Source organism: Crocuta crocuta, unplaced genomic scaffold (genome assembly GCF_008692635.1).
Source record: "Crocuta crocuta isolate KB4526 unplaced genomic scaffold, BGI_CrCroc_1.0 scaffold318, whole genome shotgun sequence".
Classification (NCBI taxonomy): domain Eukaryota; kingdom Metazoa; phylum Chordata; class Mammalia; order Carnivora; family Hyaenidae; genus Crocuta; species Crocuta crocuta.
In genome coordinates this window covers 1,919,851-1,935,992 of record NW_027531425.1, presented here as the reverse complement: position 1 = coordinate 1,935,992, position 16,142 = coordinate 1,919,851, and the positions used below count along the sequence as shown (strand labels likewise).

The following is a 16,142-nucleotide window of genomic DNA, read 5'->3' as shown; positions in this document are numbered from 1 at the left end:
GGGCCTATTTTGAGAGTTAGCTGATCCCTGTACTGCTGCTTCAGGACAGTCAGCTGACCCCACAGCAAAGCAGAGATGGGGCTGGTTCCGACCCCCCTCTCATCAGTCGAGAAGAGGTTTCCAGTTTTGCATCTGGAAACAAAGGGGAGTGAAGAAACTGAAGCCATGAGCCCGAGAACCAGCTGGGTCCCCTTCTCCTCAGTGCTTGGGCCTGTCTAGCATTCCCAGACCTCTCCCACGGCGGTCATCTGGGGTGGGTCAGGATAACCAGTACAGACTGCGGCCTGAACCTCCTCCCTGCCTGAGATAGCCCTCTCCTTCCCTCTGGAGCCGTTCTCCAACATCACATCACGTGGGCTGCCTCCTCCAGGAAGGGCTCCTGGGATGTGCCAGGGGCAGTCCTGCTTTTGCCACTCGCGACCTTGGAACTGCTTACACCTCTGCACCTGTTTCCTCATCAGTGGCGAGGGGAACACAGCTTCACTTGTGTGATGGGTGTCTACATTGTGTGCTTTTCGCTATGTGACGCTGAGGCTTCTGGACTGGAACTGGGCCATGCAGATAGGGTCTGCATGCACAGATAGCTCTGTGTATCAATCACTGTGTCAGTCACTTGGAACAGGGAAAGAGGAACTGAGAAGGTTCCCCCAGCTACAAAGATGACAACAGAGATGAAGAAGGAAGCTTTTATCATGTGCTAGATACTGTGCCACACACTTGACGTGCAATGTCCCAAAGGGTCTCAAACAGCCCTATAAGGTAAGCTCTATTATGCCAAGTTTCCACCTACAGTAAGGGTGAGTGTGCCAACGCCTGTGCTTTGAACCCTATGCTGTAGCGTCTTCTCCCAGATGCCTTGATCTTGACTGTGAAAGTGCAAATAGTCTTCGTGGGGCACGTGGATAGGCAGTATGGAGAGGAAAAGCCTGTAGGCAGGGACAAGCACTTTGGGATTCAGAAGACAGGGAGTGGAAGGAGGCCCACTGAGTAGGCTGGCAGAGGTCAGCCAGGCCAGGATGCCTCTACTCCTGGGTCTAAGGACAATTTTGTGGGGTCTGCCCGGACTGGAACACCGTATAGCACAACTCCCTTGGCAGCAGTGGTTAATTGAGGCCAGAGGATAGGAAGCGGATGGTGAAACTCCAAAGCCATTTAAGGCAGCCATCCCCTGCCTCCGAGGAGTCTCTCCTGCCCTGGCGGGTGTTTGATTAAAGCTTTATTTATAGCTATATTGCTCTATAAATTCCACATGTGTGAAGACAGAAGAAAGGGTCTGCCTCCCCAGCTGTCCACCTGTACAATTAGCCTCCTCTCCCAGGCTTTGCACAGGCTCTCAATCGCCCTATTTTGGCAACCTTGGCCTCCCCAAGGACCCCGTTCAGTCTTTAATCTCCACTCCAAATAGTGAGGTTCCAGTTCTGCTCTGCAAACAAGGACTCAGACACAGTCAGTCTGGGGAAGTGAAGCTGGTGGGCAGCAAACAAGGGGCTTTCTGACTGTCGGGGGAGGGGAAGAGGGCAGGATGCAGCACAGAAGGGGCACAGGGCAGCCAAACTCCCACAGTGCACCATTCAAGGCATGCTCACCTCCGTTTCCTTCTTGCTTTGCTTGGCTGATGCCTATCATCCCAACAGCAAATTATTGTTAATAAATGCTAATTAATACTATCTTGTGCTTGTGGTTTACATATATATATAAAACCTATCTCATTGCAATGCCACAACCACCTCTGAATTAGACACATATCCCCACTTTACAATCTGAGGCACAGAGAGGCAAAAGGGAATGCAGATCTAGAGACAGAGCTAGAAACAGAGCTTTATTCCTGTGGCTCCCAGCGCATTTGTCTTTCCTCTAGACAACCTTCCGTTTCCTATCTAGGAGGAAGAAAGCCCAGGCCCCTCTCTCCAGTCTATGAAAACTCTGGGAAGAAGGAAGAGGATGAGAAACCCTCAGACTAGTTAAACCTTTTAAGCGAGACAAGGTCAAGACAACCACTTATTATTAAAGCTGCTAACTTGTATATGACCCTTTACGGTTTACAGAGAGAGTCCTTGTGGATACTTCTCATTGGAGTTTCATAACAACTTGAGAGGTAGAAGTGGTATGTGTCCCCATTTAAAGTTTAAGGAAGTAGGGGCACCTGGGTGGCTCAGTCGGTTAAGCGTGGGACATAGCTCAGGTCAGGATCCCAGTTGGTGAGTTTGAGCCCCACACCTGGGCTTGCTTGGGATCCTCTGCCCTCCCCTCTCTCACTCATGCTCTCTCTTTCAAAAATAAATAAAACATTAAAAGAAAAATAAAGGTTAGGAAAGTGGAGACTGGAGAGGCTGACAGACTTGTTTGCATAGGGTTAGTGATGGAGCCTGGTCTAATGCAGGGGTGCGGGGGCAGGCATGCAGGAGGCTGTGTGGGTCGAAGCCCACTGGGGCCTGGGGGGTGGGGCAGGCTTACTGCTGGTCCCAGATGATGAGGTGGAAGAGGTACTTGGAGAAGTGAGCCCTTCGCGTGTGCAGGGGGCTGCACAGTTCCCTCCCGCCGTGGCTGAGGGAGCAGGAGAGGTAGAAATCTTCGTAGCTGCAACAGAAAGAGAGCAAGGACACTCAGCTCCCAAACCCCATCTAAGTCACCCGGCTTCGGCCAAGCCCCATTTCTCCTGCTAAAACTCCTCCCCGGCCTCTGGGGTCACGGCACAGGAGAGCCAAATTGGATTTGCGAGAAAGTGTGCTTTGGCTAAGCAACTCGATCTGGGTCCCCTGCCCCGCTTCAGGCTCCATGCTGGGCCTGGGTTTTCCTCCCTTCTTTATGGGGACTAGCGGTACAGCCTCCTCCTTACAGTCGGACGCAGCCCGTGGGGCGTCCGCGTACAGAAGCACATGCACAGGTGACAAGGGCGGGGGATGAAATCGACATATGCCGAAGTGAATGCCAACACATGGGGGTCCCTGTGGCTCGTGACAGGTGCCTGACAGAAGAGGTCAGAGAAGGCCCTGGTTTCCCAGGCTGCCTCCTTTGTTCTCCGCCAATCGCCCAGAGGAATACATTAAGTGAGGAACAAAGAGAGAGGGGGAAGGGAGAGGAAGGGGGGTCCGGAAAGGGTGGGGGTGGAGCCAAATGCCATTTCCCCCAGGCCCTGGATGCTGGGGACCAGGCAGAGGAGTGAGGATTACCAAATGAACGTTCCCCTCCACCCACCCCTGCAGGCCTAGGGAACTCCCCACAAAGGGTCATCTCCCACCTCCCCACCCCCTCCCATTGTACATCTGCAAGGGAGTGCAGTCATTGGCCTTGGGGCGTGCACTCGATCTGGGAAGCGGCCATCTGTCGCAGTGTCTCCATCAGCTGGCCTTGGATGGGTGGGGGGCGGGGATGCCGATGCAGCCAGTCCCAACCAGCACTGAGAGGGCATGGTCTTCTGAATCTTGGGTGGGGGGGTGCCAACCTTCTGTCTCTCCTTGGGATGTCCCAACCCACACAGCCCCCCCTCAGGCACTTGGCTCATCCCTTCAGCCAAGGTGCACCAAAGTGCCACAGACCATAAACTCGGGATGCATGCAGCCGGGGAGTGGCCACCTGGAAGTCAAACCCAGGCCATCCAGCCCTGGGCTCACCTGGTAGCCCAGGTGATAGGGATGCGGTGGGTGGCATAGACGGTGAAGGCCAGGGGCCCCGTGAAGTGGCAAGCCTCCTGGACCAGATCGTGCTTGCGGCTCCCGGGCACGGCTGTCTGGAAGTCGGCATTGAAAGTGCTGCAGTATAGCTCCACCAGATCCAAGATGGCAGCTGTTAGAGCTTCCACGACCTTCTCTGTGAAAGGAAGGGGTCAGAAGGAAAGGTCACGAGGCCTCCACAAGCCCCATCTTGTTGCCATGGCACTGGCTAGGATGGTATACCCCAGGACAGTGGCCCCCAAATGCCAGTCGGTTTCTAACAGCCCTGACAAGGTTCACCCATCCGTGGTGAAATGAGGGGGAAAGAGCAGGCGCATCTTATAAAGTGATACTCATTTTTAAACATTCTCCTTATTTTTACCTATTGCTACTTATTTTGTGTTCAATGTCCTTTCTGTTGGGAAATAGTGGGAATGATAATTGTCAATAGCTTTAAAAGTCATTGCTTGGCAAAATAAAAGCTGACGATTTCTAAGTTGGTCCTCAAAATAGTGCTTTGTGGGACATGTTATTGTTCATGAAATCCAAAAGACTGGGAATCCTCGACCAAGAATTCCAGAGATAAAGGCTTTGTCAAACAAAGTTCTGCTTGGAAGACTCACTCCTAGTGAAAAATTCCTTACCACCTTCCCCCACCCCCACCCCAGGCCCATCTGGGAGTTAGAAACAACGCAAGGGTTATGAGCCTCCTGGAGAATAATGGCAACCAATCCACATGAGAGTTTTCTCATCTGGAGCCCAAGGCTAGCCTTGCCATCCTACCCTCCCTTACACGACCTCACCACCATCTCCCAGGGACACCACAGGAATAACTTGTAAAACTAAGGAGAAACCATCTTGTGGAAAGAAATGCACTCTCCAGCTGGAAAACACACACACACACACACACACACACACACACACGAGGCCGACTTGGACTCATAAATCAAGGGGACCAAGGGAGAGAAAGGAATCTGGGCAGAGACCTGTTTTCAGCTGTCCCTACTGAATAAAGGCAGAGAATGTAGTTCGCTTACCTCGGTTTTCCCTCACAGCCAAGACAGTGGGATCCTATGGGGGAAAAGGGGAGGGAGGGGAGCTTCAGGGCTGTGGCCTTTTCCGGCACAGCTGGAAGAAGGGCTTTTCAATGGCTGTGCTCATCTGGACCAGACTGGACTGTAATTTGAGGAGGGAAGTCTCGGGGCGGGGGACGGCGTCATGGTTTGGACCACAGCCATGTGATGGACAGAGTGAGCCAGACCCAGGATAAAATCCACCCAAAGGAGATGCTCCAACCCTGAGGCTGCTCCACTCCAGTTCACGATGCCTGTCTGTGATGCACGGGACCCCCACTGTCTGGGAGCCACGGGAGCCCCTGGCTCAGGGAAGGTTTGGGTTTTGCACCCTGGCACTAAGTGCCAGGCAATATCTCGGTGGTTATAAATAAAGCCTTTGTCGGCCTGAGCTCCTGGCAGTTAATCCCAGGCGCAGACCCTAGGCCACCCGCATCCTCAGGAAGAGGGGATATAAGAACTCTTGTGGTTCAACTACAAACATGAAAGATGGAGGTGGAGAGAAGACCTTTTTTTAGTAAGGGGACACCTAATCACCTAGCAACTCGGGAATACTGCTCTCCTCCTTCCCCACACTCTGGGCCCCGTTACCTTCTGAATTTTAGGCTGCATGCGGGAAGGGCAGGGGGGCAGCTGGTTGAGAGCGTTGGTGATCTCAGGGGTCTCCACGGCGGCTAGGGCGTTGCAGATGGCCTTGACGGACTGGACCACCCTGTCGGCCTTCAGTGGGAAGTCCCCCTGTGGGAGGCAGCCCAGTGAGGCTGCCAGGCGAGCACTCTCAGCCTGCAGCACACACACTGTTAAGGGCGACGGGTTGGGAGGAGTAGGGGTTCATGACCCTCAGGAGTAACTAGTGGACTCCCATGCTTCATTTTCAAACATCCGGTGTTCACGAACAATTGATCCTGTTGAATTAAATGAGCCACGCCCACGCTCCCCGGTTCTTCCAGCCACCCTCCCTGTACCTTCTAATATTCCCAGACTCCCTCTGGCAGCTACTGTACACAGAACACAAACGCATCCCCTAGACCATGCAGCTTTAATAAAACCAATCCATAGGGAAAAGCAAGGAAGCCAGAGACCATATGCAGGCCCCGTTGCCTCTGCAGCCTGTGTCTCATGCTGTCACCTAGCGCTTCTAAGGGGATCTCATCTCAGTGCCACAGACAGGCCACGCCCCTGCACTCCTCTCTGCATCTGGGCTCCTGCAGTCTTCTCACTGGGAGTCCCCTCACCTGTCCTGCCTTGACTAGTGGCATAAGTTCAAATGGACCAGCGAAAATCAGCCTCCTTCCCAGAGCCCTCCCTGGTCAGTCCTATCACTCTCTAGGAGCTCTTGATGAACTCATTACCATCCTGTCTGTCTACCAATAGCTTTAAAGTTTTATCTATTTTTGAGAGACAGAGAGAGAGAGAGAGAGAGCGAGCAAGCCCACACGAGCAAGCAGGGGAGGGGCAGAGAGAGGTATGACTTGGGGGCTTGAACTCACAGACGGAGAGATCATGACCTGAGCTGAAGTTGGACACTTAACCGACTGAGCCACCCAGGCGCCCCACTATTCCATTTTTCTAGCAGAAACACCAACTCCCTGAAGGGTAAGATGATCCTTATGCTTCTTTCCCCTTAGCGGCCGCCAACGTAGGGCCAGACCGGTACACAAAAGGTGTTCAGAGATTCTCCCCCTCATCACAGTAAATGTTCGAGCAGAGGCTGACAGAGAAGGGATTCTGGTGGCGGGTGGAGGATTGAGCTAGATGTAATGCTCAATTCTCCCAAAACGAAGAGTCCAATGGCCACTATTAACCGGATCAGTGAGACAGAGACTGGTTTTGAAGATCGTTTTCTGTTTTTAGTTTAGCTTAGTTTTATTTTGTTGTTTCTGAGCTCCACAACATTTGGGGCAAATGTTTGTTCTCATGATTTTAAGGGTTAAAACTCCATGTGAATCCAAGTGAGGAGAATCCTGGCCCTCCCCTACCTTTGGGACCCTTCACCTCCTGACAATTTTCTACCTGTGACACCAGCCACAGAATGTCTCAAATCCGAGGTTCCTGGGCATTGCTCCCAGGATGCCTGCTCCGATGCACATTCAAGTACAGCAGCTGACAGCTCTATGTCCTTAGCTTTGGAGATGCTAGTCCAGGGACAGGGATCAGGGCACAGTTCTTGACCTATTTCTCCAGGGGAGCAGAACCCCTCTGAACATACTTGCTGGCTGCCCAACAGCCAGTGACCTTGGTTTGCCCCGGGGCCAGAGGGATGGCAAGGAGTGCCCCACTGATAGATTTTCAGTGTTTGCTCCAGATCTCGTTAGGGCTGGCCGAACCCGGGAGGACTTTGGGAAAGGAGGAGAGTCGCTCTGGGCACCTGGGCCAGCCCCCGGATGCATACTCACATCAGCCAACAGGAAAGCATCCACTTCATTGTGGTATGTGTCGAACAGAAGACTCAGGGCCTGCCTGGGGAATTGGGGACACGGAAAAGTCACAGGAGAGGTCAGGACAGACCTGGTGTACTGGAAGACCCATTCTCTCCCTCCCTTCCCACAACTCAGGATTCAGACACTAGTTTAAAGGGATTCCCACCCTTTCCATTGAAGGATGGTGAGTTCTTTCTGCTTTGCCACCACTCACCTGGAGAATGATGGCAAAGTACTAGAGGAATGAGATGTAACAGACCCTAGAGTGGGGATCTTCTCCTACAATACTCTTGGGTCTCATCCCTCACACCCATAAGAACCCCTGGTCCTGGTAGAAAGGCAAGCAAGGTTATCTGTTGGGATCCCCTCACAGTTCCTGCTTAGCCCACATCCAAGATGGCACCCACTCCCACCTGCTGATGGTCTGTTTGACTGGCCTCTCTTGCAGATGGACGAGGTAGTTCAAGGTGGAGGGGCTCTGGTCATCATTCACCTATGTAAGAAGTGGCCTATTCAGAGAGGAGTGGAACCCTTACCTTCACCCAGAGCTCCTCCCCAACTCTCACCGGCTATGTTCCCCATCACCTCCTGCCCCCTCCGCCTCCCCATCCCTGTGCAGCTGTCCGCCACTCCCCCACACGAACCGTCCGGGCCAGGTCACTGCGTACAGCTTTCTGCTCCATCAGCTGTAGCCGAATGTCGATGTCAAACTTGCGGCAGTACTGAATGTACTCATGGCTGCCCAGGGCATGCTTGCTGGTGGGACAGGGGAACAAGACCAAGACCATTAGCACCCTGGGGATGCAGTGGGAAGGGAGATGCATACCTTAGCCTTGGGGGAGAGAGAAGTAGGAGGGAGCAGGTAGTGAAGGGTACTACTTGGGTTCCTGGAAAATGTTATAGCAGAGCTCAGGGAAAGAAACAGGTCTATCAAAAAAAAAAAAAAAAAAAAGCCACCTAATACTCCTAATCTTGGTCTGTACAAACTTTGATTTGACATTTATTACCTGGATTATCATCACCGATCACTCCAGAGGTAGGACCTTCTGGAAGGAGTAGGGAACAGAGACTTCTTGGTAGGGTGGGGGGGCAGTGATTAAGCCCCATTCCCTTGGCTTTGGTATATAAGACACTGTGGATGTCACCTGTGTTCAGGCGTGGAGCTCAGATTGACACTCTCCCCACACTGTGGTCCTAAGTCTCCCACCTCCTACCATCAGTGACTGGGGTGCTAAGGCCAACCAAACAAACCCACCAAGATTCCAGGTCTATTATTCCCAAACCCAAAGAAGGCTGCTTCTCCCCTTCCTCCACGGGTCCTGCTTGACCGTGAACAACACCACAAATCTCTACAGACTTCCTGATAAACACCCACCTGCAGGCCATTCACTGCTCACGCAATACCACATGAGCCCGTCTACACACGTTTCACAAGCAGCCTAGGGAGTCCTTCCGTGACCCAGCCTTTTCCTCCCTCCCGAATCACAGAGTAGTCAGAAAGGAAACCCAGGAGAAGGGGCAGAGTGAGTCTGTCCTGCAGGCCAGCACTGCAGGCCTGGGCCGGGTCCCAGCAGCTGGGTAACAGAAGCCGGAAAGGGACTTCCTTCCTCAGCAGAGCTAGGAATCTAGGCCAGAAATGGAGGGGAGAGGAGAGGAGAGGAGTGAAGGGGAGGAGTACGTGCAGAAGCCTAAGGGGTGTCAGCCTGGGAGAGCAGTCAGGGTCCAGCTAGGACTTAAGGGTTCACCACATCCTGAGGGCCCAAGCCTCGGATCCAGGCCCCAACCTGCCAAGGCTGAGCCAAGGCTAAACCCTGGGGGGTAGAGAGGCAGGGCAGGGGGCAGGTCTGGAGGGAGTGCCCTTGGAGGAAGGAAGAGTGTGGTTGGGGATGGGGGAGGTGGCAGGAAACCCAGCCCTCCCTTGGGACTGTCTCAAGGTTCTTATCTGAGAGCAGCCTGCATCCTGGACCCACCACGCCCCCTTAACATCAAGCCCTGCTAGGCTAAGCCAAGCGTAGGAAACCACAGGGCTTTCTTGGGAGCTAGCCACTTTCTGGAACCCCTCAGAGGGTCTTCACCTCCACCCAAGGCAGAGTCCCCTGGGGACTTGACTGACCTTCTCTGTGGAAGGCCTTCCTCTGTATGCGTTCAAGTTAGAGTGGGAGGGGCGTGAACCCAGGACCACCCATGCAGCTGCACCTCACACCTCACACGAACACGCCAGCTAGGTCTTGGCAGGAAGTCAGAACCTCACAGCTTATCTACCATCTTCAGCCCTGAGGGCTCAAGGGCTAGGTAAACCGCAAGGGAAATGTACTCAGCTGATCTGGATCCTCATGCTTTCCTGTCTTTGGGCTGGTCCTTCCCTGCTCCTTGGGTCATTGTCACACTCAATCCTTGGTACATTTTAGGGAAGAACTTAAGGATCAGGGTGGCAACTAGTAGGTGGCAAGCTAGAACCCAAACCAGCCATATCAGTGTGACCCATGATGTCCCTTGTTCCCTTACAACAGTGCCTGGGGTGCTCTCTGCTGGGAGGCCCTGAGTCTAGGACCCTTTCTTATTCTTCTAGGGCAAGCAAGTGCACACGGAACGCAGTTGAACAGAGCTCCTGGAGTTGCTCCATGCAGGGCCCTGCCCCTGCTTTCCCTCAGCTTTCCAGAAAGCTCTCCCAATATCCTCAAGGTGGGAGAAACCAGCCAAGACCTGCTCTAGCCATTGCTCAAGCATCCTTGCATCTGGACCTGGATGTAGGAGAGCGAGTGTGCGAGTGGTGGCACTAAGAACTGACATGCTGGCCCCTCCCTTCCCACTGCCGAGGCCTGCTTTCTCCAGGCGGTCGGGGGTAGTGGACAGTAAGCAGCTGAAAGCTTGGGGAGGAACGCAGATCTCTGATTTCTTTATCTGCTGCCTTGTGGCTGAGGTTACAGCCTGCAGCACCTGAAGGGGGCACACCCTCCCCTCCCGCCCTGGGTACCCAGAGCCCCAGGGCGGTGGGATGGGGGACGGCTGCAGCTGGTCCACATCAGACTTTCCAGGGAGGCCGCCTGCTGCAGAGGGCACTGGATGGAGAGGAGTGGGAGGCGAGCCTCTAGTGAGGAGGACAACCAGCTGCAGATGCCAAGGGGGCAAAGGCTTGTTGGCAGGGGCAGGGCAAAAAGGAAGCAACTGTAATTTCTCCCCCAGGTTCCACAAGGGTCCTTCCGCCCAGTCCTCCATCTACCGTAAAGATACCATACAATCTAGGCGAAGCAGCCCCCCACACGCATCTCTGCACGCGCAGACGTCTGCAAGCAGACACGACCTAGTCTTTGCCTGCAACCAGCTCCAAGCTTTCCGCAGCAGACTTGGCTCAGAAGCAGGCCAGCCCTGCTGGAAGACAGAGCGCTGGGGAAAGTGCGACGTGGCTGCGAGTGTGCCCAGAAAGCAGCAGCGGGATCAGGGAGGAGTTGCTGGCCTGGGGCCGTGAGCCCAGCCACCCCAAGGAAGCCCCGTCAAAACCCCACCTCCCAGAAGGCAGGTGCCATTTCCTACCCACTCCCCCTGCCCCAAGGTCACTCACTTCTGCAGGAACTCCTCCAGCCCACAGGGCTTCAGCACAAAGTCCCCCACGTCCACATCTCTCAGTTCATCATGGGTGTAGCACAGGGTCTGGTGGATGAGCAAGTCTACCGTGGAAGAACCTGAAAGGGGTAAGGCAGGGGAGACATGATGGGAGGGGGGTCCCGTGGCAGACGGCGCTTAGTGTCCTGGTCCTAACACCCCTCCGCACCCCACTCCCACGTTCCTGGCTAAGCATTCTCCAGCACCACTGTTATCCAGATAAAGCAGGCAAACACACAGTTTGGGGAAAGTGACCGTGGGCCCACAAAGCTGGCCCCAGACCCAGTCCTCCAGGACTGGCCCCTCTCCTCACTGGGGCCACAGATGGGGTGAGAATTGAGGTCAAATGTTCCTACGGTCCAAACCACAGTCATCCTTGCCGCACCTCAAGGGATGCCCATACCCCCTCCCCCACTTACAGTTGCAGGTAAAAGTGAGTGGTTCCCGTAGACTGTCACACAACACGGTCACCTTCAGGTTGACTTCATCCCCAAGGTGCTCAGGGCTGGGGGTGACAGCACTCCAGACATAGCCAGTGAGGGAGTAGTCTTGGATGTCAGAGCCAGATCGGAGGCTGTACAGGAAGAGAGGGAGAAGGACCCTTGCTGAGCCTTCAGAAGAAAGCTGTTGAGAAGAGGCTTGCTGGGACCCTCCCACCCTGAGGCCAAGGGCCCTTCCATCCCTGCTCAGCCCGGTCCTCCAGGTCTGCAGGCCAGGCTGGGGGCATCGGGGAAGCAGTTCTGGGAAACCATGTTCTTGATGCATTTACTAGAGTTTTATGAAACGTTTCCCGAACCCAGCCGAACGTAGGGACAGTTCTATAGTGACAAAGTTTTCCACGCCAATTTCAATGGCAGGTTCTCCTGGCTCCATTCACTTTCTCTGTTAGCTCCAGGTAATAGTCTTATCTCCATCTGGGGTGCATTTGCTCCTGAGGGCAACTGAGCCTGAAGCCATTGGGATAATTTGACTGTTGGATCAAGGGTTCATAAACTTTGTCCAAAATGTGAAACTTGCAAGATTTCAAAAAGCCCACAAACACCTGGTGTAGGCAGCACCCCATTGCTATGAAATGAGACTTATGAAATATGGCTCTTCTTCCTTCCCTAGAGAAAGTTCTGAGTGGGCTGGCCCTCCTCCCCAGCCCTCAGAGCCCTCCCCGACACCCCCGTTCTTTAACTCTTACATATCCAGCATGTGGCAAAATGCAGCAACTTCCTCATCTCTCTCCTCTGAGACCTCAAACAACTCATGGCCATTGGTGACAGCATGGGGCCGGGAGCCCACCTTTAAGAGAAGAGCAGCTGACTCAGTGCCTTTTCCCTCAGGCCATTCCCTTCCAGCCGGCTGCTCCCAGATCTAAACCCTGAAACTCTGGGTATAAAGGCTCTTTCAGCATTGAACATTCAGGGTCACAAGAAAATGTGAGAAATCCAGGAATATCTTTAACTGCTGTCCCAGAAGACCAAGAGCCAAGTGGAAAAAGAGAAACTTGGGGCACCTGGGTGGCTCAGTCGGTTGAGCATCTGACTTTGGCTCAGGTCATGATCTCACAGTTTATGGGTTTGAGCCCCGAATGGAGTTCTGCACGGAGAGTGCCGAGCCTGCTTAGGATTCTCTCTCTCTGACCCTCCCTCACTCACACTTTTTCTCTCTAAATAAATAAATAAATAAATAAACTTAAGAATTGAGGAGCTCCTGGGTGGCTCAGTCAGTTAAGGGCCTGACTTTAGCTCAGGTCATGATCTCATGGTTTGTGAGTTCCAGCCCCGCGTCAGGCTCTGTGCAGACGGCTCAGAGCCTGAAGCCTGCTTCAGATTCTGTGTCTCTCTCTCTCTCTGCCCCTCCCCTGCTGGCACTCCGGATCATTCATTCAAAAATAAAAATTTTTTTTTTTTTTAAATGGAGAGAACCGTAAGTCTTGGCTGAGGCTGGAAGGCTGGGTGGGATGGCCAAGCGTGTAGTCAAATGTCCTCTCCGGGGAGGCAGTGTCTAAGCAGCTCAACTCACGTTAGGCAGCGCACAGCATAGATGGGTCACTGGGCTGGCTTTCTGGGGGTGCTCCCCAGGGCGTGGCCGGGAGCTCTGCAGGCAGCTAGTTTTCCCCCCAGTCCCAGTGCAGGGATCAGGGCAAGTGGGGTGCCCAAACAATACCTGGGGATGCTGGGCTCCAGGCAAAAGCCTCAGCATCCACAGCAGGCCCCAGAGACCCAAAGCAGAGAGAGGCCAAGAACCCTCAGACAGAGGCGGTGACTCAGACACCCGTGCTTTCTCGGTCAATGCTATTTGAGGAAGAAAGCATCAAAGCGGCTTTCTGCGCAGGAGAGAGGGAACCTGACTCCTGAGCCTTTTAGCTGTGAATGGCCGGAACGTCAGGGAGCTGTCCTGGGCCCTGAACACGTGCGTAGAGGTCAGGATTTTCCCAGATGAGACTCGACCTGCCTCCGGCACAGGGCTGCCTTCAGTCACCATGAGGAGTGCCTCACACGAGGCCTGTAGCCCAGCCCCAGGGAGGAGGAAGTGGTGGGGGTATGGGGGACCGCTGGGGCATGACAGGTTCTGCCTGATGGGCCTGCCCAGAGCCGCCAGGGGAGGCCACCCCAAGGGACTGGCAGCTTTGGAGCCCCAGCCTGCATCCGGTAAAGTGGCCGCTGCCAACAGCTGCTTCCGGGGAGCTGGGGCCTGTGCACTTAGCAAAGCCTCACCTCTCACCCTCCCACTGGCTATTCTCAAGTCCTCCCCGCCCCTGAGGGCAGATGGCAGCAACTGAGCTCCTCATTTGAATATCCAAATTGTTTCCTCTGAGTGACCCCTCTCATTAGCCTTGCTCCCCGGGGTGAGGATGGAGGGGTGCGGAGGGGAGGGCAGCAGCGGGGGCAGTTGGCATGTGAGGCCCGTGTTCTGCCAAGTTCCAGCCTGTGTCCCGCTCACAACAATAGTACCACTGTCAGCAATTAACCCACAGAAGTGAGGGTGAGAGAGAGAGAGTGACAGAGACAGAGAGACAGAGAGACAGAGAGACAGAGAGAGGAGGGGAAGGCAAGGGGGATAGAGAACAGAGTGGCTACTGAAGGCCACTTTCATGACCGTTCAGTACCACTCCCTGGCTCCATAAGCAAACAAAAGCCACTTACGTTTGCCCTGCTGGCAGGCCCTGGCGGCATCGCCCGACGCTGGCTGGGGGAGTCTGCCGGGCAGAGGCTGGCAGTGGGGGTACCCGGCTGGCATGTGGGGCCAACCATTTCCAGAGCTGGCTCCGCAGGCCTGGGATAAGGAGGGCCCCTCCGTCTGAAAGCCCGGTGGAAGCGGGGTGGCGGGACAGGCCGAGGGCCCAAGGGGTCCGCCCTCCCGGTGGGCTGAGCACCCGCACCGAGCTGAGGTGGGGACGCCCAAGGCCGCATTTCCCCCCTAAGAACTGGCAAGAGCTTCTCGCTCTGCCCTAGCTTCTTCAAGGACACTCTGGATCAAGCTCCCTCTCAGGACCCTGGTGACATACAGGGGTTGGGGGAAGGATGAGGCAGTGGAGGGAGGAGAGAAAGGGAGGGAGAGAGAGGGAGAGAGAGAGAGAGAGAGAGAGAGAGAGAGAGAGAGAGAGCAACAGAGGTGACCACCTACCAGGGCGGCCTGACTCGGAGTAGGCCCAGCTCTGGGTGAGGAACTCGGAGCTGGGAACAGGAATCTCCCAGTCCCTATAAATAGCAGGAGCCGCCCCACCTCTCAGAGCAGGGCCTTTAAAAAGCCCTAAGCTCCAGAGTCATGACTCCCAGAAGCCAATTCTGCTTTGGGGGACTCTCTTAGCAGAAGCACAGGAAGGAAGAACCACGTGGCTCTTCCCAGGCTGTGAAGGATCCCAACTGCTGGGAAACACAGTGGGAAAGCCCAGTGTCCCTTAGACAATGGATGCGGAGGAAGCAGGGATGGAATGAAGTGGAATGCAGTTCCTACGGAAGCCATCAGTTACGAGGTACCTTTTGACTCCCTCTGCAGCTGCGGTTTCCAGACCCAAGGGGTGAAACTCAAAGTGGCCTCCGGTCCTACCCATGGAGATGCTGTTGACACTTTTTTTTTTTTTAAGAGAGAGAGAACGGGAGGGGAGAGGCAAAGGGAGAGACAGAACCTTAAGCTGTCTCTGCACTCAGCATGGAGCCAGACACAGGGCTCGATCCCACAACCTATGGATCAACACCTGAGCTGAAATCAAGAACTGGACGCTCAACCGACTGAGCTACCCAGGCACCCCCACTGACACCTTTTTAAACCAGAAAAAAAGATCATAGTTGCCCTGGAACCCACCCTGCACGTCTATGTAGACACTTTGCTGTTTCATACTATGTACTGATCAGAGCAGAATTATTATTGTCATACTGCATATTTTTCTAAATATATTCCCTGTGTGAAGAGACGGATGGTATGATGGCCACATAACAATGTGAATGTGGTCAATGCCACTGAGCTGGATGCTTCAGATTGGCCAAGGTGGTAAATTTTGTGTTTTTTTAAATATTTTTTAATGTTTTATCTATTTCTGAGAGAGAGAGAGAGACAGTGTGAGCAGGGGAGGGTCAGAGAGAGAGGGAGACACAGAATCTGAAGCAGGCTCCAGGCTCTGAGCTAGCTGCCCGATGCGGAGTTTAAACCCATGAACTGCGAGACCATGACCTGAGCAGAAGTCGGACGCTCAACCAACTGAGCCACCCAGGTGCCCCAGGATGGTAAATTTCATTGTATATATTTTACCAGAGAGAGAAAGAGAAGGGGAGAGAGAGAGGCAGAGAGACAGAGGGAAAGATAGACATAGAAGCAGAGAGACAGAGAGAAAGATGAGGGAAAGGGAGAGAGAGGAAGGTAGAGGGAGAGAGAGGGACAGAGGGAGGGGAAGCGGAGGAGAGAGAGGCAGAGACAGAAGAAAGTGGGGAGAAAGACAGAAGGACAGGGAAACAGAGAAAGACGGAGACAGCAAGTACCAGCAACCTTTGTAACAGGAGAGACCAGAGCTATGTGCCGTGGACCATCAGGCGGGGTTGTTGAGGGGTCTGGACTGGGGTCTCGTCACCAGTGAGCACTAAACACTGGTTAATGCCGTGACTAAGCCTCATCACCATGCAGCGTTTGGGGCACGGCAGGTCAGAAAGCAGAAGCGACTTGCTCCAGTCCACAAGGCCATTCAGCCACAGTCACAAAGAATCCCCTAAGCCTGGTTCAGTTCTCACCTCGTGAAGCGAGCGCACACTATGATCCCAGATTCAAAACCACCTGCCCCCACAGGTTTTGGCACAAAACTCAGCCCTGAAAAGGAGCCATGTCTCTCCTAGTGTCCCTTTTCCTCTCCCCAGCCAGGGCCCAGGGGGCCAGAAGAGACAGGCAGAGGGGAGGAGAGGACTAACGGGGGGGGGGGGGGG

The 16,142-nt window shown here is 54.2% G+C and overlaps 1 protein-coding gene across 3 annotated transcripts in view; it reads right to left on the bottom strand.

The window, feature by feature from the left end:
* PIK3C2B (phosphatidylinositol-4-phosphate 3-kinase catalytic subunit type 2 beta) overlaps nucleotides 1-16,142 on the bottom strand; it is a 66,405-nt gene that overhangs the window by 25,890 nt on the left and 24,373 nt on the right. For 2 of the 3 annotated variants that reach the window (XM_077771943.1, XM_077771942.1), the window contains exons 3-12: nucleotides 11,930-12,030; nucleotides 11,163-11,317; nucleotides 10,703-10,823; nucleotides 7,788-7,899; nucleotides 7,557-7,636; nucleotides 7,120-7,183; nucleotides 5,315-5,461; nucleotides 4,688-4,721; nucleotides 3,612-3,807; nucleotides 2,455-2,577 (exon numbers count right to left, since the gene is read on the bottom strand). In XM_077771943.1, coding sequence (XP_077628069.1) covers nucleotides 2,455-2,577; nucleotides 3,612-3,807; nucleotides 4,688-4,721; nucleotides 5,315-5,461; nucleotides 7,120-7,183; nucleotides 7,557-7,636; nucleotides 7,788-7,899; nucleotides 10,703-10,823; nucleotides 11,163-11,317; nucleotides 11,930-12,030 — 1,133 coding nt within the window. Of the gene's footprint in view, nucleotides 1-2,454; nucleotides 2,578-3,611; nucleotides 3,808-4,687; nucleotides 4,722-5,314; nucleotides 5,462-7,119; nucleotides 7,184-7,556; nucleotides 7,637-7,787; nucleotides 7,900-10,702; nucleotides 10,824-11,162; nucleotides 11,318-11,929; nucleotides 12,031-14,358; nucleotides 14,429-16,142 lie in introns of those variants that run through there. The other variant, XM_077771944.1, reaches the window with a different exon arrangement.